This window comes from Cervus elaphus, chromosome 32 (assembly GCF_910594005.1).
Source record: "Cervus elaphus chromosome 32, mCerEla1.1, whole genome shotgun sequence".
Lineage (NCBI taxonomy): Eukaryota > Metazoa > Chordata > Mammalia > Artiodactyla > Cervidae > Cervus > Cervus elaphus.
In genome coordinates, this window is record NC_057846.1 from 30,421,423 (window position 1) to 30,446,506 (window position 25,084).

General features: G+C 35.5%; 1 protein-coding gene across 1 annotated transcript in view; it reads left to right on the top strand.

Annotated features, from left to right (window-relative positions):
- The window catches only part of SGCZ (sarcoglycan zeta), a 1,061,503-nt gene that overhangs the window by 1,024,108 nt on the left and 12,311 nt on the right, over positions 1–25,084 (top strand). Inside the window, exon 6 of the mRNA XM_043893729.1 lies at positions 11,093–11,165. Within this exon, the coding sequence (XP_043749664.1) occupies positions 11,093–11,165 (73 nt within the window). The remainder of the gene's footprint in view (positions 1–11,092; positions 11,166–25,084) is intronic.

Here is a 25,084-nt window from a genome sequence, read left to right on the forward strand (position 1 = left end):
GTATTAAGTAATTCTGTGAGCACCATTTTTCCAACAGTGTTTGCTCACTTCATAGCTCTGTGTCACATTTTGATAATTCTTGCAATATTTTGATCCCCTCACACACACACACACACACAAATTATGACTCTCTGGGGGCTCAGATGATGGTTAGCATTTTTTAGCAAAGAAATATTTCTAATTAAGGTATATACACTATAGTATAAACACACCTTTTATGTGCTCTGGGAAACCAAGACATTTGTGTAACTTGATTTATTCCTTTTATTTGATTTCTTACCCTGGTTTGGAACCAAACCCACAATATCTCCAAGGTATATCTGTAAATACATAAACACGTGTCATATCTGAAGCCACTAAAGAGAGTTGGATACTGTCTCTTTTGGATAACTTTTCTATGGATTTCTATTTTCCATAGAATGTGCTTTAATGACAATGTGTCAAAAGTTATCAGGGAAAAACCATTAGGAAGTAAAAGTGCTGCTGAGATGAGGCCCTGTTCTTGTGCATTTCACTGTAATGATCAGTGTTGTATGCCAGTTGGAAGCACAGTCTTCCTGCTTATGACTAACAGAGGTAGAAAGACTGTCTTACTTCTCTCTAGAAAATAGTTTAAATAGGGATGAAGAGCCTGAAGAATAAGATGAAAAGGCAGGCTTAAAGTATTCACTTTCTTTTCCCAAAGAACCTGAGTTTATGGTATAATTAACCGTGCATTTTGGGATAAATGATTTTCCCAAGGATCAGAAAGCTTTAATTGCATGCGGATTAATTAATGAAAGTTTATAAAGAAAAACACTATACAGAAAAATGTGCCTGCATGAAAATGAATGTGAACTTCAAGAAACAAACCTAGCACTAGCTATGCTATCTGAGATTTGGACATTTATGTAAAATGTCGAAACCTCAAAACAAAATACACTGCTAGATTAAGTGTCTAAAAGCCTCCAAAGATTATTTAAATGTAGTAAAAAAAAAAAGCAATTCACCTAGAGGGCTCATCTTATTAATTTTCCAAATCTCATCATTAATTAATTTTTATGAATTGTTTTGCAAAAAAAATAACAAAAAATATAAGATAGTTTCTAATCAAGTCATTTCATATTTTGATGTTTCAGCCTCTGAGTGTGTACATGAATTGATTTGTCACATGCAGCTGCCTTTTGATAAATCCATAATATAAGAATCTTATGATTGTGTTTGCTCAAAATATGCTGCTGGTGACGCTTGTTCATTTAAGACTTTTAAAGATGTCAGGCATGTATTGCATCTTATTCCTTTAGTGATTATTAAGGAAAAGGGCAAAATGACAATGTTAGTAATTAGAGCCCTTGGAATTACTTATTATTTTCAGAAAATATATATCCTAAGAGTGAATAATGAAAGCTCTGCTTGACCTTCTAATATTCTTTTCTGAAGGTGAAAATTTGAAAGAGGTATTATTTATATTATTTTCCCTAGATGTAATTTCCATCAGATGTCATTCAATTTGAAAATAATTGTTTTTTCTTTTCTGTTTTCTCCACACACACTTTTAAATTTCAGTTATTTTTTGCCTCATTAAAAATAATAGAAAGAAATAACATAGAATTGTTTCCCTCTAAAAATCAGAGATAAGTGCTAGAAAAACCCAAGCTACTTGAAGGTTATAAAATATGAATAAGAAGGGTGTCTGTATTATTTCAAGTCCTGATATATTTAAGTTTAATTTTCTTTGTTAATGACAAAGCATTTTATTTTTGAATATTTCATCTTGAGGGAAATGGTTTTTTTCTAATGCATTTTCCATCTGATCATCAAGTATCTTTTCCACGATCTCTTTTTATCTTCTGAAAACCTTCAGAAGTGGAAAAAAGGACATAATTTGCCATGTGAGATAAAATGCCTTAAGATAGTTTTTAAATTATGAAAAATGCTGACTGAAAAGTAAAGACAGATTTTGAAATAATATATATTCAGAAATATTGGCAGCTTATCCTCTACTTGCAAATGAACAACATGGTAGGGGTTTGTTTGTGTTTCAAAGAGACAATTTAACAATATTGTTTCCCTGTTTTACTAGAAAAATTAACACCGGGTAGGCTCATAATAACACTGTTAATACATTCAGATCATCACCTAACGATATTAATAACCTGATTTATATTGAAATCTGAAACAAAGAAATATAATGAGATGCTTGTTCCTACAGCAAGTTTTACACATCAATCATAAAATACCACAGAATAATTTTTGTTATTCATACTCATCAATTTTTTTCATTCCCATTCTTTCTTTCATTTACTGATCCTTAATTATATATCAGAATCTAAGATCAGTACTAAGCTCACAAAATATATTAGGACAAAGTCCTTGAGCTCAAGGAATTCACAAGTTACCGGGAAGGAGTTTAAAATGAATTCAAAGCAATATGATAACTGCTATGTACAGTAATATTCATAAGGAGTTGGGGAAGCTGAGTAGAAAGAGAAAGAGGAAGTGCATGAAGGGCACAGAAAATGTTTCCTGGAGAAAATCATCTAGAATCAGATCCTGAAGAATGAGTAGATTACCATCAAAGGGATGAAAGACTCTTCGGAAAAGCCCCTGATGCTGGGAAAGGTTGAGGGCAAGAGGAGAAGGGGATGACAGAGGATGAGATGGTTGGATGGCATCACTGACTCAATGGACATGAGTCTGAGTAAACTCCAGGAGATGGTGAAGGACAGGGAAGCCTGGTGTGCTGCAGTCCATGGGGTCACAAACAGTCGGACATGACTGAGTGACTGAAAAACAATAACAACAGAAAGAAGTGATACTCTTGACAGTTTATAAACATTTCAAAATAGGCAAAAGCTTTATTGTCACTGGAGTATAAAGTACAGAGAACAGCTGAGAGGTGAGCCCTACTCAAGAATTTGGGTTTGACTTCCATAGACAGTTGGATTCCAGAAGCATCTTAAGTAAGCATTACAGTCAGCACGGTGTTGCCAAATGCTAGTTGGCTGTGGTATCGAGGAATAACTGATTGAAAATTTCGGTGATACTCCATTTGTAAAAGGAAGTAAACTAATCTGGATGTTGAACAAAAAAGCGCATCTCAGAATACTTCCCCAGTTTCTGACTTGAGGTTTTAGGGCATGATTGTACCACTAATCAAACTAGAAGGGTTAAAAAGAGGAAAAAAGCTTTCAAGAAGAAAGTCATGAATTATTGATCAGTATTTGCCAATTACCTTCTGTGTTTAAGAAACCATGTTTTGCACAAGAATACACTGGGGTATAAGGAATGTCTTTGATTTTTTTTTTCCAGTCTAGAAGGGGAGTAGCATATATTTTAGCATGTAAAATTTCAGAATAGATATTTGTGCTTCCTAAGTTCTTCAGTCGTGTCCGACTCTGTGTGACCCTATGGACTGTAGCATACTAGGCTCCTCTGCCCATGGCGATTCTCCAAGCATGAATACTGGAGTGAGTTGCCATTTCTTACTCCAGGGGGTCTTCCTGACGCAGGGATCCACCCTTGCCTTTTACATCTTCTGCACTGGCAGGCAGGTTCTTCGCCACTAGTGTCACCTGGGAAGCCCCCAGAATAGATATGATAGCTTCCAAATAGATGGTAAACCCCAAATTTATTTGGAGAATGAACAGATTTTATTTACCTTAAAAGGTGGGAAAGTAAGTAAATGATTTTATAAATGAGTAGAGGAAAATAAGTCAGAATGGATTTTGCATTCAAGCAGAAGTCCTTTTTAATTTATTAATTTTTAATCAGAGGATAATTGCTTTTCAATGTTGTGTTAGTTTCTGCCACGCATCAGCATGAATCAGCAGTAGGTATACATACGTCCCCTCCCTCGTGACCTCCCTCCCACCTCCCACCCCATCCGACCCCTCTTGGTTGTCACAGGGCCCTGGGATGAGCACCTTTCTGCATACAGCAAATCCCCACCAGCGATCCACTTTACATATGGTAGTGTATATGTTTCAATACTGCCCTCAATTCATTCCACACTGTCCTTCCCCCATTGTGTTCACAAATCTCTTCTCTATGTCTGCATCTCCATTGTTGACCTGTAAATGGTTTCATCAGTTATTAATGTTAATTAATACGTGATATTTGTTTTTATTAGGCAGAAGTCTTGAATGGTGGGCAAAAATGGTATCCGAGAAAATAATCATGCGTTTTCTTATGGGTTAGATAGCAAGAGGTTTCGGAGAAGGCAATGGCACCCCACTCCAGTACTCTTGCCTGGAAAATCCCATGGACGGAGGAGCCTGGTGGGCTGCCGTCTATGGGGTCGCACAGAGCCGGACATGACTGACTCGACTTAGCAGCAGCAGCAGCAAGAGGTATGGTAAGATTAGTGTGGCAGTGGTGGCTTAGGTGGTATTTTATGCAGTTAGTTGGAAGCAGGAATAACATTTAGACTATTAAAGTAATACAAGTAAGAGACATAGTGTATGCTAAAATGAGTTGACATTTCTCTTTTTAAAGGGTAATGATGCTTTCAGAATTCCAAGAAACTCATTTTAATGGAGTAAAAGAAATGGTAGTTAATAATTTACTTTTGCCAATATGATTACTCTGCCCCTTCCCCCAAATAATTTTTCTGTCAATTTGTAGGGGCAAATTTATCTCCACTTTTATTAAGGAGAAATGAAAAGAGGTATAGTGTACAGGTTTCAACATGTCTGAGAAAAAATTATGTAACTGTGACAATTAAAAACTGAAGGTACCTGAGGATCATTTTGTTTGGAACTTAATTTAACAAATAGCAACTGAGGAGGGAGCAGGGTTTAAATACTTGTCAGAAATCAAAGAATGACTTAGAAGCAGATTTGGGAATAAAATGAAACTGTTCCCTATCCAGTCTTTTACTTTACCAATTTAGATCTGAGGTGGGGGAGTGGGGTTGGCAAGAGATACAAATAAAGGAAAAAGAAACCAAGGCCTGAAGACTGGCAAAGAATTCAAAATATTTAGTATGTGTGTGTTAGTCTCTCAGTCATGTCCGACTCTTTGTGATGCCGAAGACTGTAGCCTGCCAGGCTCCTCTGTCCAGGGAATTCAGGCGGGAATACTAGAGTGGATTGCCATTTGCTTCTTCAGGGGATCACCCCAACCCAGGAATCCAACCCGGGTCTCCCGCATTGCAGGCCAGTTCTTTACAATCTGAGCCATCAGGGAAGCCTGGTAAGCATAGGTTTAAATTTGAAGATAATGAATAAAGAGGAATCCTTCTGGCCCTTGAGATCTATATAAACTTGCCCTGAACCTCACCCCTGTTCTACTGCAGGAATTTAAAATGCTGCCTAAGTTCCCATTAATTGAATTGTCATGGGAAGGGGGTAGGGGGACAGATACTCTGTTCTTAAACTCTTTCACCTCATGTCTTCTATTATCTCTTCTGCCCCATATTGATCTGGTTGTGACATTCATACTCTTCTTTGTCCCTTTCAAAAAATAATTATATATATATATGTATATATATATAATGATCATGGTAGATTTTTTTTTCCATTCATTTTTATTAGTTGGAGGCTAATTACTTTACAATATTGTAGTGGTTTTTATCATACATTGCCATGAATCAGCCATGGATTTACACGTATTCCCCATCCCGATCCCCCCTCCCACCTCCCTCTCCACCCGATTCCTCTGGGTCTCCCCAGTGCACCAGGCCCAAGCGCTTGTCTCATGCCTCCGATCATGGTAGATTTTTTTGAAAAACTGAAGGCAGGAAGAGAGCTCATTGGCAACTGTCAAGACAAATAACAATAGAATTTTCATGTTTCCACTCCTCTTTAGCTTCCTTTCACAGTGCCCCAATCTTTCTGGGTTCCTTTGTTTGCGATCCGTCTGGGTTTTCTCTTTTCTCTTCTTCTTTCTGGTTCTCCAGAACAGCAAGCACTCTGTGCCAGACCCTAGCTCCATCCTTTGAAGCCTTTCTGGCAGCATATAGAGACCATTGTGACAACTGCTGTCTTCCTAGGTAGCTTTCTGCTGCTGTGTTCTTCATCTTACTTCCAAACCAAAGAAAACATTTATTTATTCTACAACTTCATATAGATATACCAATGAATGTCTGTATTATACAGATAAAGTGTTAGGAAATGGAACCACAGAATTTAAAAGACCCCGATCTCAAATAGAATAATAATAATAAGGATTTAGAAAGTCTCTTTCAATTTAATTAACAAAAAAATGTGTATGTATTTAATAGCACAGGATCAAACTTGGAGATAATGAATAAATAGGAATATTTTTGTCCCTGAAATCTAAATGAATTTGCCCTGAACTTCAGCCCTATTTTGATATAGCAATTTGAAAGGTTGCCTAATGTTAATTAATATTTTGATTATTTCAGTCTCCTAATAATCCCATGGATTAGATTCAAGAGGTAGTGTGATTAATATTACTCAGATTCGTTCACCTTAAGATTTTGGGTTGGAATCCTTACCATTACAAGACTAAGATTTCACTTTGAGAAAATACTCTCTTTGAGAAGAGAAATATTCTAAGGAATGATGCCTTGTACTACTCTTTCTTTAACTTTTCCTTTGATTTTTAAATGGAAACTGAAATCTTAGTAGAGTTAATGACTGTTTTACCTATTCCAGTTATTCAAATGATGCATTTCTATTATATCCTGCACAAAGAACTAATGAATATAAAACACACAAAAAGATCATAGACACCCATCCATTTTAGTTACTAAAGGGTCTACTATGCAATATTATGATGAAGTTCAATTAAAAGTAAGATCGTGCTGGACATTTTTTAAGAAGAAACTTCTTTCTCAGAGTTTATTTAACCATCAATTGATCTTAACTGGTACAAACAGCTGCATTAAGGAATTCCTTGACTTAGAGATTGATAAAATGCACCTACTGTTTAAATTCAAGAATATCTTTTCAGTGTCTAAATTAAAGATTTTAAAATTCAACATGAGATTATGTTACCTGAAGCTCTGACATTTGGGAATAGAGATTTCACATAATAATGAGTGGACTTATGTTGGGACATTAAGTCTGTAGACACAATGTGTACTTCTTCTGTGTCTGACTTTCATAAAGAAAATTGATAGAGGGAATTAAGGAATATTGAATTCTTACATAAAAACAGGTACATTTTATCCTATTTAAAACTTAACCTGACCTGTAAGGTTGGCATTGCCATACATGTATTTGTATCTATGGAAACTGAAGTTTGGAGAGATTAAGTAGCTTGCTCAAGGTTAGTTAGATGGAATAAAGGAGCTGGAATTGCTTCCCAAATTGACTAATTTCAAAGTATATAGTATATCCATAATAAAACCTGAACTCCAAGATTCTAACCTTATCATAAGGTATTTAAAATCTCTGATTAGGCCTTATTTTCAGGTGTAGATAATCTGTTATCAAGTATCAGTGAGAAAAATTAAATAAACAAATAAAACTAATGTTTCAAGGCATAGAGGTATCTTTGCCTTGTTTCTATATATACTGCTGATCACAGATTCTTCTACACAAAGCCAATAACCTCATAAAGTATTATCTGAAATTAACTACAATAGAATTCATGAAGCTGGAGAGACACTACATTACACATAATTTTTTTTTCAGTTACTATCAAGTTGAGGAGCTGGGAGTACCAGGTGTTTTGGGTTTCCTTTTCTTTCCCTGCATTGGCCTTCCCGAAGAATATAGAGAGGCCAATAAGTTGATGATGAGTAGCTTATTAGAGTATTGCATTTATGGACAGCCATATTTGGAAGGATATATAAATTTATTTTTGATTATGTTTTTGATGGTAGGGGTGTTATTTTATGTCAGGCATTTGTAAAGAATAGCATCCTATCCTAGTAGCTTATATCTAAAACTGTTTTTGTATATAAAGTAGGACCACAATTCATATACTCTTTCTTCTTTCTACCAAAAAATATGACATTGTTGTTCTGTTTTGAGGCTAGAAATTATTGTATGAATGAGAGCCAGTGTTTTTTGACCATGAGGTTTGCCAGCCTCATTTTTCCTGACCATTACAAAAATTAACAGTCTATATTTTCTCTACATCTTAAAACATTCACATTAAGTTATCTGAAATATCCTTTAGCATCTGTACAGTGAAGCAGAACTGATACTGTGCCCTTCTGAACAATCCTTTCCAAAAGTAATAAACAAAAAATATTTATTTATTCAGTAAGTTTAAATGTACATATTAATAAATGTCAGAGTTATGTTACTTTTTCTCTGTTATTTTGTATCTCTTCCTTTTTGGTTTCCATGGTTTCTATAACTTAAGATGTGAGAATTCATCACACATTTTTGTTTTCCTGAAGTGAGGGTAAAGCAGATCTATACTCTTTGTCCCAAATAAATGACTGATGGTTATATTACTGGTGGCTCAGATGGTAAAGAGTCTGCTTGCAATGCAGGAGGAGATGCAGGTTCGATCCCTGTGTTGGGAAAATCCCCTGGAGAAGGGAATGCAACCCACTCCAGTATTCTTGCTTGGAGAAATCCATGGACAGAAGAGCCTGGCAGGCTACAGTCCCTGGGATCACAGAGTCAGACACGACTGAGCGACTAACACACACACAGAATGGTTAGATTTACCAGGTAAAATATATGGTGCCAAGTAAATTTTAAATTTCAAACAAACAACAAATGATTTTTAGTATAAGTACGTCCCCCTGCAAGTTTGCATACTTATACTAAAATATGATTTTATTTTTAACCAAACTTCAAACTTAATGCAGTGTTCAGTATTTTAAATTGCCAAGTCTGGCAGCCCCATGAATAATCTGATATTTGTAGGACTTTCCTGTTCATGGGAAATCTATATTTATACATTTTTAAATTTTTTATACTATGAGAGTTTGTTTCTGGCTCAGATGGCTTTTATTCTTCCTCACTGATTTCCTTTTAAGATCATCATTGTTGCTTATTTACTGATGCCCTTTTGACTCATTTGGGGACAAAAAGTGAGAGGATGAGATTAATTTTCTTATTATCTGGAAGTCTGAAGTGAGTTAATTATTTATGTTATTTTATGCAGTTTTCAATTTAGCCCCTTAGGTGGTATGATTATACAGTTATTTCTTCAAGAATCTTTTCTTAACAAAAATCACCAATATTTTCTGTTGATACTTAGAACTGAGACCTTTATCAGTTTTTCATCTTCATTGTAAAATTAAACATTTAATAACATTCTACTTTCACCTTCACTGATATATTCTGTACTAAGTTACTATATGTGTCATTCTGTTTCAAAATAAATTTTACTACTATTCATTATATGTTTATGTAATCTGTGTTACATCATATGTTTCTGGCATCTTATCTGGGAAGTTTTCAAAATTATAAAATAGTAGAAATTAATTTTTGAACTCTGCACACAGATACTATCCCATCTGTAAATTACATCTTATTTTAAAATGCCAAAGGAGTCTCTCCTTGAGAAATGGAAATATGTACCCTAAAATATTTATTCAAATGCCACCCTCCACAATCACAAAATCAGAGTTTTATCTAAAACTGTTACTTTACTTCCAAAGACTTATTCCTGAGAATTGTTCACTAACAGAAATAAAATATTTTACAAAACATTAAAAGAAAAAATTCCTTAAAGAAATAATTGCTCTAAATGTGTGAAAACAGTTAAATAAATAAACAGTATGCCCTAAATATCCTCTCTAGGAAAAAACAAAACAAAAAACCCAACAACAGCTACTAAAATCCAGTAAGAAGTTAACAATCGTGGATGGCTTTTAGCTTACAAACTGAAATCTGTAATCTTGGGAATTTACTGGAGCAGAACCTTATACATTTACACTTCGAACCATAATATAGATGGAACCATGTAACAGATTTTGAAAACAATTTCTTCCTCTGTGATTCAAGGTGGAAGAATTGCTTTGCTGTTTTATATAGAGTCCTCTGGTGATTCTAGTATGTTTCCCCATATATACCCTTACCTTTAAGGAATTTAAATGCTTTCTGTAATTTCCTAACGGCACTTACGTCATTGCTTATGGAATCAATTTACTTTATATTGTTCTTCATGATAAGTAGAAGCAGCTTAACATTGAAGGTATAAAGTTTGTATTTGCACTAGATTATTGAGCTGCTGTTGAAGCCATTGATGGAGAAGGTATGACATTCTTACACCAAGGTGTTTGAATAAGATTAAACCAAAAGATAATAGAGTTTATCTCCAAGGGAATGCTTTCATTTATGTAAAATTACAAAGGTAAAAAAGGAGGCTGTGTTTTTTCATCATCTTTAACAAACGTCTTTGCATTTTATTGTTCTCAGTTAAAAGAAAAATCATTCTCAGTAAAAGAAAATCATTTTATTTTTCTCAGTTAAATTAGAACTCTTGTCATTCTGGAAAATCAAATGACAATAATAAACAAAGGTTTAGATAGAATATCATTCAACTGTCTGAGCACATGACCTCTTGAGATAACTGTGATCCCATATAAAGTCCACTCTAATGAGTTCTAGCCATTTATGGTTTTAGATTGAACCTTAATTTCACAGAAGTCAAAAGTAAGGTGCCCTGTTCTCTGCAGTTTGATGATCACTCTAACTAAACGTGGGAGCTGCTTGTGGGTGAATTGCTAAATGCCCTATGAAACCCATGCCTTTAAACAATTAATACTATACTTTAAACAATTAATCCTATACTACATCCACATTTTCATTTCAACTTTGCTGCTTGTAGAAAGAACTGAATATTGTAACATATCCCTACTTCAAATTCACACCTGAGAATAAAGGAACAGGAACGAGATAAATATTTGTTCTGTGATCAGAGGGTTACAATCTTCACTCAGTCTAAACTTTTATGAATGAGATTGTCTTAAAAAGGGTCAACATGGTGGGACTGCAAAGAGTCAGACATGATTTAGCAACTGAACACCACTAATGATGGGACTTATATTTACCCTTTTTGGTCCTTCACTACCTTGAACTCTTTTTCCAGGTTTTCTCTTTTAATTTGTTGTAGTCCTATTTTAAGTTTTCCCATTCTTAGAAGAATATTTAATGTATAAAAACAGAAAGGAAAACGACTGTGTCTGTCCGTTTGCTTATGCTGACTCTTGCCCTCATGTCGCCCTCAGGCACTGAAGGAGCAGTGTTCGGGCACTCTGTTGAGACACCTCACATCCGAGCAGAACCTTCCCAAGACCTCAGGTAAGTCCTGGCCTCTACACCTGTGTCACAGTTTCCATCACTGATGATGGCCCTTGATATATAAAGAACCAAAGTAGAAAATATGCTACAAAACTGTATAAGGAGTTGACGTTCCCTGTCTACATGGCAAATAGATAATCAGCTATTTGATAGAGCGCAAGGACGTGTGAGTTACTATTCTATCCTTCTGTGTATTTTTCCTTTACAAATGTACAATGGATATAAAATAAATATATCAGACAGGAGAAGTGTGGAAAAAGAAAAGAAAAGGCAGTTATGGAGGATGTTGACAGGAGGACTAATACAAATAGGGATTTCAGAAAATCTGATGTAGATAATGAAACATATGGCACATATAGGCATGAAAAAGGGGGAGGCAGACAATGAGAGAAAGCTATAAACAGTCAGAGAAGTAGAGGGAAATATAGAAACCAAAGTAAACAGCCATCAGTAAAAGGCAAAACTTAACTGCCCTATGATGGACTCCTTAATCTTATATATTTGGTGAAATAAGCTCTGTCCGTCAGTTTGAGAAGACAATTTTGTAGTGTATTCTCCCCAGGATAATCATGGCAATCATTGATAAAAGTTAAAATACTAAAATCTAGTCTATTGTTTAGATAAGATAATAACTTATCTATTGTTCTTAATTCAAGAAATAAGTTATATTCAATATATATTGTATAAATTGTATATAAAACTATATATAATATATAACTTGCAGTGGTATATATTGTATATTATAAATATTTGCAATATATACATATATTAAAATTATTATACCTTAAACCAATACAATATTATATTAAAAAAAACCAATATTTTCTATCATTAATTTCAAATAGGTTAATAGCATACTGGACTTCCCTATAACCCAGATGGTAAAGAATCTGCCTGTGATGCAGGGGACCTGGGTTCGATCCCTGGGTCAGGAAGATCCCCTGGAGAAGGAAACGGCAACCCACTCCAGTAATCTTGCCTGGAGAATCACATGGACAGAGGGGCCTGATGGGCTACACAGTCCATGGGGTCACAAAGAGTCAGACATGACTAACACACACAGATAGCATACTAAAGTGCATTTCCTATGATATTAAAAAAGACAACCTTACTGATATTAAAAATAAATTACATATTTAAAATCATTTTTAAAGCTAAATTAAAATATTAACCTGAAAAAAAAAAATATATTAACCTGAGAGAGAGTCTTTGTCTTGAAAACACAATAAAATATTGAGCAACTCATTTTATTTCATGAAAAGCAGGCTCAGCCCTTCCTAGGTGGACGAGTGGAAAAAATACTCAAATAAAATTAGAAAAATCAAGTTGAAAAGTGTTAAAGAAAAATGTCACACTTACAACAGTAAACTTTGCAGCCCTTGTAATTCTGTGATAAAAGGCCTTTAAAAATATGGTTTCTCACTAGGTGAGTAGCGCAGATTTAAACAGCTAGTTAATAACAGAGAAAGTGGGCCTCTTCATGTGATCAAAGTATTTTTAATAAGACAAATATGAAAATTATTTACTTTATACTGAACCAGAAGGATTTAGGAGTTTGAAGAATATGTGAAAACAGTGTCTCATAGTGTGTTATAGTCTTTATTTATGATTCTATTCTCAGTTGGCAACTCAACATTTTTGTATAAATTATTTTTTCCTTACTACTTAACAAGGTTGTGTTCCCACCAGAACAGGATCAACATCTTCCTTGTTTATCTTTAGTTCAGAAACAGCCAGGCACTCTATCTCACACATAGTAGTGTTGTAATAATTTGTTTATTAGTAAAACTGAATAATGAGGATACTAAATGCCTACGTATAAGGAGTGTAGTATCATGTTATTGTATTACTAAGATACATGTGACTAACATTCAGTTCAGTTCAGTTCCTCAGTCATGTCCAGGTCACGCCAGGCCTCCCTGTCCATCACCAACTCCCGGAGTTTACTCAAACTCATGTCCATTGTGTCAGTGATGCCATCCAACCATCTCATCCTCAGTCGTCCCCTTCTCCTCCTGCCTTCAATCTTTCCCAGCATCAGGGTCTTTTCCAATGAGTCAGTTCTTCACATCAGGTGGCCAAAGTATTGGAGTTTCAGCTTCAGTATCAGTCCTTCCAATGAGTATTCAGGACTGGTTTCCTTTAGGATGGACTGGTTGGGTCTCCTGGCAGTCCAAGGGACTCTCAAGAGTCTTCTCCAACACCACAGTTCAAAAGCATCAATTCTTTGGCGCTCAGCTTTCTTTATAGTCCAACTCTCACATCCATACATGACTACTGGAAATTCCTACTTTTTTGAGCTGTGTTTTATCACGGATACCAGCGTTTCATTCAATAAAAATTTTAATTACTAAGTGCTAAAAGAAACATTTCTTTTTTTGCCTCTAACATTTTAGTAATTATGTACTCATTTCACAAATTTCATTACGAAAAGCCTATTGCCAAAAAAGGAGTAAGAACCAATTGCTACTTTAATTACCTTGCTGACATGTCTCAACTTTCATAAGTATGGATGTGAATTAAATTATAATTAGTATATCATGTTTCTGGCTCTTATTTTCTAATTATTCATAAATTATTTAAACACTGAGCCTAGCTAGACTTATCTGCTAGTGCTAAAAGCAGATTGGCAGCCCTCAAGATGAGTGGTACTAATCTAAATTCCAAAACTGAAATAGAAGCAAAGCACTATAATGCTGGCAGTGTTCAATTATTCATTTGTGTACTGAAGATTAAAAGCAGTGTCTGAGAAGATCCTTACAAGCCCTGCTGGCAATTTTCCTTTCAGGGCAATAAGAACTGCCCTTAGCTGACACCTAAGTCTAATCAAGAAGGTGACATTGATTGACCAAGTAAATGTGTAATCTATGGGGTAAGAAGTTATGCTGTCCTTGATTTTGTTTTTGTCAAGAGTAAAAGACTAGAAAGAAACATTTCAAAAAGTTTATTATAGAGTTTAGGTAATATTTTGGTGTGGATATGTTATAGGTTGCTATAATTTATTTACTCAACAGCTGTTTGATGAATGCTTAATATGTGCCAAGGTCTGCACTAGTCTTCATGTGACTTTTAAACATACGTACATGGAGTTTCTTTATTTTTTTTTTAATATCAAGTGATACTGGTTTTTGGCAGGGACATATTTGTTAAGTAAACAACAAATAGTCGTCAAGGACATCATAGCCTGTTTGCCTGAAATAATCCAAGTATAAATGTTCTTTTTCTTTTTTCTTTAATTAATATGTAGCTAAATTATTGCAGTTCAATAGAATTTCTGCAGTCTTTGGTGAAAAGTGATAAAATGTATAACGTAATGCCCATTGTCCAAGGATTGTTTGGATCTGCATTCTATTACTTATCACTGTTACTATCTTACTGCTTTAGGCTACCCCGAGCTTTCTCTAGCTGCAGGTTTCTGTCTTCATATTTGTATTATTTCCTGCCCATTTGCACACCCTTTATGGTCTCTTCCTGCAAATCAGATAAAACAAATCCTCAGTCATCATTTCTCCCAGTTCAAGAATAAGGCAAGAATCTAGACTTTGAATCAGTAAAATGAGTTAATATTTAATGATAGAATTGGGATCTTTTCATCATTTCTATTCTCATATGTATATAATTTAAAACAAAAATGTGAGGTTGACAGGCTCCTAATTAATCTCTGGAAACATAGAGCTTTAATTTGCATCATTCTTGTGTTCAAGGAAAAGCCACAAGTTATTAAATGGTATGGGTTTTTTCCCTGAGAGAATTTGTCAGTAAAGAGGTAAAATACTTTGCTGGTATTTTTCTACCTATGAGAAAAAAAAAAAAAGTGATGATGAAGTAGTGTTTTTCTCCTCTCCACTTCCCTTCCCCATACCTCTCCTCTCCTCTCTTCTCTTTTCTTTTCTTCCCTCCCTCTCTTTCCTCCTTCCTTCCTTTTGTTCTTTCATTCTCTGTATGTATTTATATATTTGTTTAGAGTTAGTAGCAAATGTTCATGAGATGCTTCCCTTCACTTGAGAACTGGGAGTAATGATTGACAGAGGGATTTGTTTGATCTAATTTTCAGGAAGAGACCATAAAGGGTGTGCAAATGGGCAGGAAATAATACAAATGTGATAACAGAAACCATGTCCTTTGCAGCTAAAGAAAGCTCAGGGTAGCCTAAAGTGATAAGACAGTAACAGTGATGAGATAGTATAAGAATATATGTTCAGGTCACAGTTTGCATTGTATTATTTTTTCTTAAGACACTTTTCTGTTCAATTCCCCATTTATTTCATCCTTGAAATGGCAAATAATGAGTGCCAACTCTATCTCTGGTACTGTGTTAAATATTTAGCAAGAACAAGATACATCATACTCAAGTTCTGCTTAAGTTTGCATTTAGTAATTGCATCTTACGACTTAGAGTAAGAGAAGTCTGAATCATTTTCTCAGAATGTTGAGAATTCTAGAGATCTTGACCACTCATTTTCAAATTTGAGAATTGCAGAACACCTTAAAAACAAAATCTTGTTACATTTTTGGTATCTAAACACCAAAACTGAATTGCTTGGAAAATACAGGCAGAGGAATGACTTCAGTTCAACATTAATCCTTCTCTCTGCTATAATCCCTGACTACCCACTTTGAAAACTCCTCTGCGGTCCATTATTGTGATTACTATAATGCTATAAAAATGAACACAATTGTTCTTCACTAATTCCAGAGACTAACAACATAGAAATTCACAAGTTCTTCTAATACATGTGGGCTTCAGTTTTCAACAGGCCTTTTAAAAAGTATTTTGTAGTAAAATGAATAAGTGTATGTTGTAAACTTTCCTCAGTGAAAGCTTGAAAATTTCAATAGAGAAGAAACTCAGGGTATCATTTATCTGTTGATATTCTGTTGCCAAAAGTCTACTTATATCCAGGTTTAGTCTGATTCCAGTCTCCTAATCTGAGCCCAGGGCATTCTAAAGGGATTCTAGGCTAGTTTGAGAAGTGGAGGGCAACTGGAGAAAAATCATTCCAACCAAAGACTGAAATTGTAAATGATCTAAATTCTTTTTCCTTATGATTTCTGGGCTTTAGTTTTGTTTCCAAGGTTTCCCTTTTCTAGATTTGGATTTCTTCTAATTTTATTGTTTATTTTGTACACTAGCTTATTTCTTATATATTTATTCCTAATATATTTCTTTTATATTTTGAGTAAATAAAATGGGAAATTATGTTCTGAATTTTCTTCCAATTTTCTATTGGAAAATAGTCTCTAATTTATTCATATTTATATTTTTAATAGATAAATCTAGAAATTATTCATACAGAGTTTGTTAAGTATCTAATGTTATTTCTTCTGTATGGAAAGTCAACATATTAAGCATCATTTACTAAATAACCTCATATTTTCCACCCCAAAAGGACTGCTACAGCTTGTCAAATATTAACTTTTCATATATACTTGCCATTTGTTTTAGATTGTATTGTGTTTCATTGACCAAATTTTCTATTTATAATTTTGATATCATTTTAATTAAAATACCTTTATATTAAGTTCTAATTTTAAAAGGAGAGTCTCCTACTTTACCTTCATTTAACAAATCTGATAACTGTCATACATATTTTTCCTCTAAAAATATTTTGACATAAAGTTTTCTTTCAAGAGACTCTACTGAGTTTCTTGTTGGAATTTTATTACACATGTTTATTATTTAGACATATTTGAATTTTCATAATATGGAAGTAAATATGAGTTTATCCAGAAATACCTAAAACTCTTGAATTTTGAGGTAAACTATTAATATCAGATGTTTTTTCTAGATACTCCTTTCCTGGAAATATTGTAAAATATAGACTTTGAATAATATAACATTTATGTTAATATTGTGATTTAGCAACAGGAATTACATATTTTTTCAGTATTCCTGTATGTCATTAATATCTGTATTATAATAGTCAATAATCATCAAACATTAGCATCAATTAACATTTGTTTATTTAGATTTTCATAGCACACAGTTTGACAAACTTTACCCCCAGAAACTGGATAATCCTATAAGTTCTGTGACCACACTTTCTTTCCCACAAGTTACTACAGAAATTCTCAAGCATTCTACCTGCTGTTCTTAGTCACTCAGTTGTGTCGGATTCTTTGTGACCCCATGGACTGAAGCCCGCCAGGCTCCTCTGTCCATGGGGATTTTCTGGGTAAGAATATTGGAGTGGGTTGCCATGCCCTTCTCCAGGTGATCTTCCCAACCCAGGGACTGAACCCAGGTCTCCTGCATTGCAGGTGGATTCTTTACCACTGAGCCACCAGGGAAGCCCATACTACATGTTAAGGGTATTTTACAGAAAGCGCCTATACCCCCAGCTAGATTCTTCTAGTATCATTTTTCTCTATGTCTTTAATTATGTATATGTTTCAACTATCCATCTACCAATATATCTTATTTTTATTCATTCAAGCATAAGTTGTGTAAATCTGCACACTTTTCCTCATCACTTCAGCATGTACATCATTAACTAGCATTGAAGATCACTTACAGTTTCTTTCCTTTCACTGTAAAATAATTAAGCAGTGATATTCACAAAGCCTAAATGCTTATTTGCTGGGTTTTGAAAATGCATACACTTGTGTAACCCAAAATTTTGCCATCACTCCAGAAAGTTCCCTCATCTCTTTCCTGGTAAATCCCCACCATGACCCACCAGAAGCAAACTCTACTCTCCTTTTTTTTTTTAACTCTGTACTAGGGTAGACTGATTTAATACTAACATAAATTGATCATAGAAGATGTACTATTTGTTAGATTTATTTCATTCCACACAGTGTTTTTGAGATCTATCCATGATGTTGTCTGTCTCCTTTCTGCTTTATTGCTGATTGGCTGTATGAACATAAAATATTTTATTTATGCATTTTCCTAATTGAAAGATGCATGGGGATGTATCTAGCCATGTTCAGTTTTATATAAAAATGCCAGAACTTTCCAAAGTGGTTGTATCACTTAACTCTTTGTCAATGAAATTTCAGTCAACAGTCAAGCTAAGAAGAATTAGTGAAAAGAAATCTTATTCAAGCCACACTAGATTATAATTCAAGAGATAGACTCTCAGAAACCCTGAGAGCTGTTCTGTCTGTCAGAAGGGGATGGCTCAGTCATGTACATTTTCAAGACACAGGATATACTGATATTTTACATAAAGTTCACCAAAGACTAATAGTCCAAGTAAGTATAGTACAAGGGCCTTCCTTGGTGGCTCAAATGGTGAAGATCCTGCCTGCAGTGCAAGAGACCCAGGTTCGATCCCTGGATCAGGAAGATCCCTTGGAGAAGGGAATGGCAACCCTCTCCTGGTATCTCAGTTGGTAAAGAATCTGCCTACAATGCAGGAGACCCTGGTTCGATTTCCTGGGTTGGGAAGTTCCCCTGGAGAAGGGGTAGGCTACCCACTCCAGTACTCTTGGGCCTTCCTTGTGGCTCAGCTAGTAAAGAATGCACCTGCAATGTGGGAGACCTGGGTTCAATCCCTGGGTTGGGAAGATCCCCTGGAGAAGGGAAAGGCTACCCACTCCAGTATTCTGGTCTGGAGAACTCCATGGACTGTGTAGCCCATGCGGTCGCAAAGAGTCAGACACGACTGAGTGACTTTCATTCATTCGCTCACTCACCAGTATTTTTGTCTGGAGAATTCCATAGACATAGAAGACTGGCCAGCTATAGTCCATGGGGTGGCAAAGAGTTGGCCACAGTGAGTAACTAACACTCACTTTTCACAAGCGTAGTACATGGGGAGCAGCAAGGCCTTATGACCCCCTGCAGATATGGGGAAAATGTTATTCTTTTAAGAGGTTACATAGCTAGTGTCAGAAGAAGGAAAGATCTTCCTGTGGAGCAGGCATTCCCACTTTGAGGTGCTCTGGTTAACATGAGGCGTAGATGTACATTGCACATTAGGGGCAGAGGGAGCAGGCCCAAGCTAAGAGAGAGAATTTTACTTTTAAATGTTCTTGTCCTCCTTTAAAATACAAATTTTATTTCATCATCTTCCATCAAATATGAAAGAGAATTTTGTGTTTCACAGGTTCACTAATATTTAGTATTAGCAATTTTATTAATTCAAGTCATTCTGGTGACTGTTCTGTGGAATTTCACATTATTAATTTGTTATTACTTGATAATTAATATTAATATTAATCACTTTTTCATATACATATCATTTTAAACATTTACTAGTTACTGCTTTTTGTGGCCTAAGAATGTTTTGCCTACTCCCAAGTCACAAAGATGCTTTTCTTTAAAAGCCTTATTTTTTAGCTTTTAATTTTGATAACTGTGTGGCATAAATTGAGGTTTATTTTGTCCATATAGAGATGAATTATTCCAGCACCATTTGTTGAAAAGACTTTGCTTTTTCTCATTGAATCACTTTACTGACTTTGTCAAAACTCAGAAGCTCATACATGTAACTATTTCTGGGTCTCTATTTGATTCTGATTTTCTATGTGTTATCCTTATGTCAGGTCAGCACTGTCTTATTTGCTGTAGCTTTGCAATAGTTTTTAAGTTCTCCAACATTGTTGCTCTTTTTTAAAGATTGCTATGAATATTCTAAAGTATCTGCAGTAGCTAAATAATCCTGATAAAATTACTCAATCACACTAAAATTCAAAGACTTTCTAGGTAAAATATAGATTATTAGAGTGCTGATATTGAGTGCAATGGAGACCAAACATGTAAATTAAAGTTTTTCAGAAATATTTTCATTTCTTAGTAGAGTACATTTCACCGTGCTGGTGGGATGGTTAAAAGATAATCCATGTAAAGTTTTAAGTATAGAATAAGTTCCCAGTACTAGCTTTTAGTATATTACTCTAAATAGATGGCTAACAAACTAATAGAGAACAGATTTAATGATGTTTTGCAATGAATAAAATCTTTTATATTTCAGATGCTCTGTAATTTTATTTATTAGGCAACTGAGCCTCAGTGAGGTTAACTGGATTTTAAATTTCTAGTGCAATCTGTGAGATTTTTATTCAAAGTCCTATGTTTAATTTTTTCATTAGATTGATACAACTCTTGCATGGAATAATTGTGTCAGTGAGTTTATACCTGAATTTCCTATACTGCTTCTTGGAAATAACTTATATTACTTTATAGTATGCAGCCACACTTTCAATATAAGAAATTCTTTTCTATATCCTGCACTTTATAATACAGCCTCTAGAAGTACCCAACTTTCTAGTAAAGACCTGTGAAAATATTATTTACAAAATAGTCAATGAAATATGTTGTTACACAATCATTAAGTCCTTTTCATAAGGTGGGATAACTGGTAATATCATGTCTACATTTTATTTTTTTACTTTAAATTTTGTACATCTACTTGTTCTATAATGTTTTGTGGATAGTTAGAATTATGATACTATGCTTACTTGATTTCAGAACATTTTAAAAATGCCTCATGCTTAAATGCAAAGATCATTTTCTTGTTAGAATTCATGAAGTTTAACACTTGCATTCTAGATGGAAGTATGGAGCAAATTTATACACTGCTTGTGAAAAATGTGTTTTTTCCCTATTCACCAAGTGAAAGACCTAGAGATGATGTGCAGTTTTAGTTAGGTAATGTGTCTAAATGTAAATGTAAGTAGACATGTAATTATTAATATTAACACTGGGTGATTCAGATTAATACATACTTCTGTAAATGCTCACAGTGAATCTGTGCTACTCACAATGGTGTTAATTTGAAGATTTTGGGTCTCCATATACATTGTGGCTGGAGAAGGAAATGACAACCCACTCCAATATTCTTGCCTGGAAAATCCCATGGACAGAGGAGCCTGACAGGCTATAGTCCTTGGGGTCACAAAGTGTCAGACATAACTAACACTACCTATACCTTGTGGTTGTGATATGAAATTTTTGCTCCCCCAAGTTTAACTTACTTGCTTATGCTAAACAGTCAGGCAAGCTCATAAAAAATAGTTTGCAGCTTATTTTATTTTCATGTTCATAAGAAATATTTGACTACCACACGTGTTCCTTTGAAAATAGAATTATGAAATCCTCCAAATAGTCTAATAAAATTTTAATATATACTCTACCTGCATATTCTCCATAATTAAAGTTCATCATGTATATTATTCATCTGAATGATGGATACTATATAAAACAGTGCTTTTTTAATAAAAATTTATATCATTTCTTAGTGATCACTACTTTTAATTTTATCAAGCTTAGCAAAGCATACAGTGGAAATCTATTTAATTCAAAACCTTAATCACTTTCAGAACCTGAAGGATTTATCCATACTGTAAAACTGTCATTTTTTAATGTTTTATGTACCACTTGGTAAGTTATTGGAGAAGGAAATGGCAACCCAATATGTATGATATATATCATAGCAAGTATACTGGCTTTCCTGGTGGCTCAGTCGGCAAAGAGTCTGCCTGCAATGCAGGAGACCTGGGTTTGAGCAGGTATATATGTACTCCTGGAGAAGGAAATGGCAACCCACTCCAGTGTTCTTGCCTGGAGACTCCCAGGGAGTCTGGTGGGCTGCCATCTATGGGGTCGCACAGAGTCAGACACGACTGAAGCGACTTGGCAGCAGCAGCAGCAGCATATGTATTCCTTGACAACTTTTTTTAATGTATTTTATATTATATATATCATATAGCATGTTTTCTGTATCCCTTGACCCCTTGATAAGTTTTTAATATATATGGCAGGTCAACCCACTCCAGTATTCTTGCCTGGAAAATTCCATGGAAGAAGAGCCTGGTGGGGTATAGTCCATGAGTCACACAGTGTTGGACACGACTGAGCACATGCACACACATATTGTCTTAGGGTACAAAATTAGCTTTATAAGAAATGAAAATATTCCCCTAAAACTTTAATTTGCATGTTTGGTCTCCATTGCACTCAATATCAGACACCAGGCCCCAGTCTATTCAGCTCTGTGGGGGTTGCCTCATTCCACCAAGATGCCTGCACTGCCAAAGCATCTGGGCTGACACTTGGTCCTTGGCAGCCTCATGATCCAGCTGGCAATTCCCAAGATGTTCTCCTTAGCATCACCAAGTCCTCAGTAACCACAGGTCCCTAGTCCTTTCTCCTTTGAGGATCCATGGTCTCTTCTTCTCAGTTATCCTGAAATATCCCTCTCTCCTGAGATCTCTAACACCTAAAGAAGGGCCCACAACCTTGGACATGACCTCAGGTAGCAGAATACAGAGAGCCATTCAAGACCAATTCTGTTCATTTCTCTTCAAATCTTCTCTAGCCTGTGAATCAAGAAAACAGTTCTCCAACTAGTGAAATAAACAATGAGGTCTCATGGACATGGTTTTTATTTATGTGCTGAATCATTTTAAACACAATAAATAGCTGGTTTTTTTTCAACTCAAAATGTTTATAACATTAGGAAATGAAAGATTTTTAACAGTCTATCTGCTCTGTTATCCACAATGTGTGGCAAAGGATGATGTTTAATGAATGGAGGGATGGCTTAGGGTGCAAGGAAATGGGACAAGGGAGGAAATCCTGTTATATTTCAAAATACTATCCCACTACATTCTTACTTCCCTGGATCAATTTAAGAAATTTCTTACAATCCTATAAAAAAGCAGGCATATCTAGAAAAGATAAAACTGAAGCTTATTGCTGCTGGCTCACTTTCCTGAACCAACGTCTGGCCATCTCTCCACCTTTACTGCTTCTTTGAATTGTTGTTGTTGCTGAATCACTCAGTCCTGTCTGAGTCTTTGCTTCTTTGAATAGGGTTCCCCTAAGTCAGGGCTAACAAAACGCTCGAAGGCAACACTGGCAATGAGTTCCTAAGGTCTAAAACGAAGAAGACAATAAACATTTTTTAAAATTAAATAATTTGAAATTCTAATTAAATTATTAATAAAAAATTAGAAATTCTAATTAAATAGAAATTAAAGAAAGCTGAGCACCGAAGAATTGATGCTTTTGAACTGTGGTGTTGGAGAAGACTCTTGAGAGTCCCTTGGACTGCAAGGAGATCCAACCAGTCCATCCTAGAGGAAATCAGTCCTGAATATTCATTGGAAGGACTGATGCTGAAGCTGGAACTCCAATACTTTGGCCACCTAATGCAAAGAACTGACTCATTGGAAAAGACCCTGATGCTAGGAAAGATTGAGGGCGGGAGGAGAAGGGGACGACAGAGGAAGAGATGGTTGAATGGCATCACCGACTCAATGGACACGAGACTGAGCAAGCTCCAGAAGTTGGTGATGGACAGGGAAGCCTGGCATGCTGCAGTCCATGGCGTAACAAAGAGTCCAACACAACTGAGTGACTGAACTGAACTGAATTAGTAAGGATGAGAATGGAAAAACTCAAAAGCCCAGAAGTGAAGTGAAGTGAAGTCACTCCGTTGTGTCCGACGATGCGACCCCATGGACTGTAGCCTACAAGGCTCCTCTGACATGGAATTTTCCAGGCAAGAGTACTGGAGTGGGTTGCCATTGCCTTCTCCAGGGGATCTTCCTGACCCAGGGATCGAACCTGGGTCTCCGCCATTGCAGGCAGACGCTTTCCCATCTGAGCCACCAGGGAAGTCCCCAAAAGCCCAGAAGGACTTAATATATTTTAATGTGCTAGTAGAAATATGGTAAAAAAAAATGTTCACACTTAATAGAGATATTTTACTGTCAAATATAAGTATCCCACTCCCTTATCCTTGCAAACTAAACCGTATCAATTATTTGACAAAATAACCCCAAGTTCATCGAGTTGTGTTTCCTTAGTTGTCAGACTTATAATCTGTTTCAGAACATTAATCCATGTTAGCTAAATTCTTACCTGACTTCTATTTGAGTGGTTCAATCATGTCCAAACGTACCTAATTACACTTAACGTTATAGGTAATTACCAAATAGAAATAGTAATGGTCTCAGATGCACCATTTAAGATGAGTATATTTGGGGGTGTATCATGTAAATTTACATTTAAACATTCAGATTTTGAAATTTAGATACTATGTACAAAGTATAAGGATTATGAATCAGGGCTTCCCAGATGGCTCAGTGGTAAAGAATCTGTCTGCCAGTGCAGGAGACATGAGTTCAATCCTTGATCTGAGATGATCCCACATGCCACAGGACAACCAAGCCCATGTGGCACAACTATGATCTGTGCTCTAGAGTCTGGGAGCTAGGCTGAAACTGTCACCCTAGAGCCCATCCTCCGCAAGAGAAGCCACTGAAGTCAGAAGCTCATACATCGCAATTAGAGAGCAGCCCCCACTCACTGAGAGCTCAACTAGAGAAAAACCTATGCAGCAACGAATCCCAGCACAACCCAAAATAAATAAATAAAATACGTTTAAAAAAAAAAAAAAAAGGATTATGAATCAAAAAACTGATGAGTAATTCTTTTTGAAGTTTGCAAATATTCTATGAAAACGTGTGATTTGTGTTTAAAGAAAAACCAAACAGACATTTCTTATATATACATATAATCAAGGGCTTTCCTGGTGGCTCAGATGGTAAAGAATCTGCCTGCAGTGCAGGAGACCCAGGTTTGATCCGCCGTCAGGAAGATCCCCTGGAGAAGGAAACGGCAGCCCACTCCAGTGTCCTTGCCTGGGAAATCCCATGGACAGAGGAGCCTGGTGGGCTATAGTCCACGGGGTTGCCAAGGGTTGGACATGACTGAGTGACTAATACTTTCATATAATCAAAGCCTGCCCCCTCCAGGGATTTTGTGAAGATATCCCAAAGACCCAGAAATCAAAGTTTCAAAGTTTCTCTGGTGAGTGAAAAAATGTTTAAAGCATCAAAATCACTTCTAAATGCTGGCTCTAGTCCTTCAATATCACTTTCAAGTCTTTAAGTTCAACTTTACTGAGAGAGAGAGCTGATCTTCAGTGCTCAAACTATTCCATGAGGTTCTCTCTGCA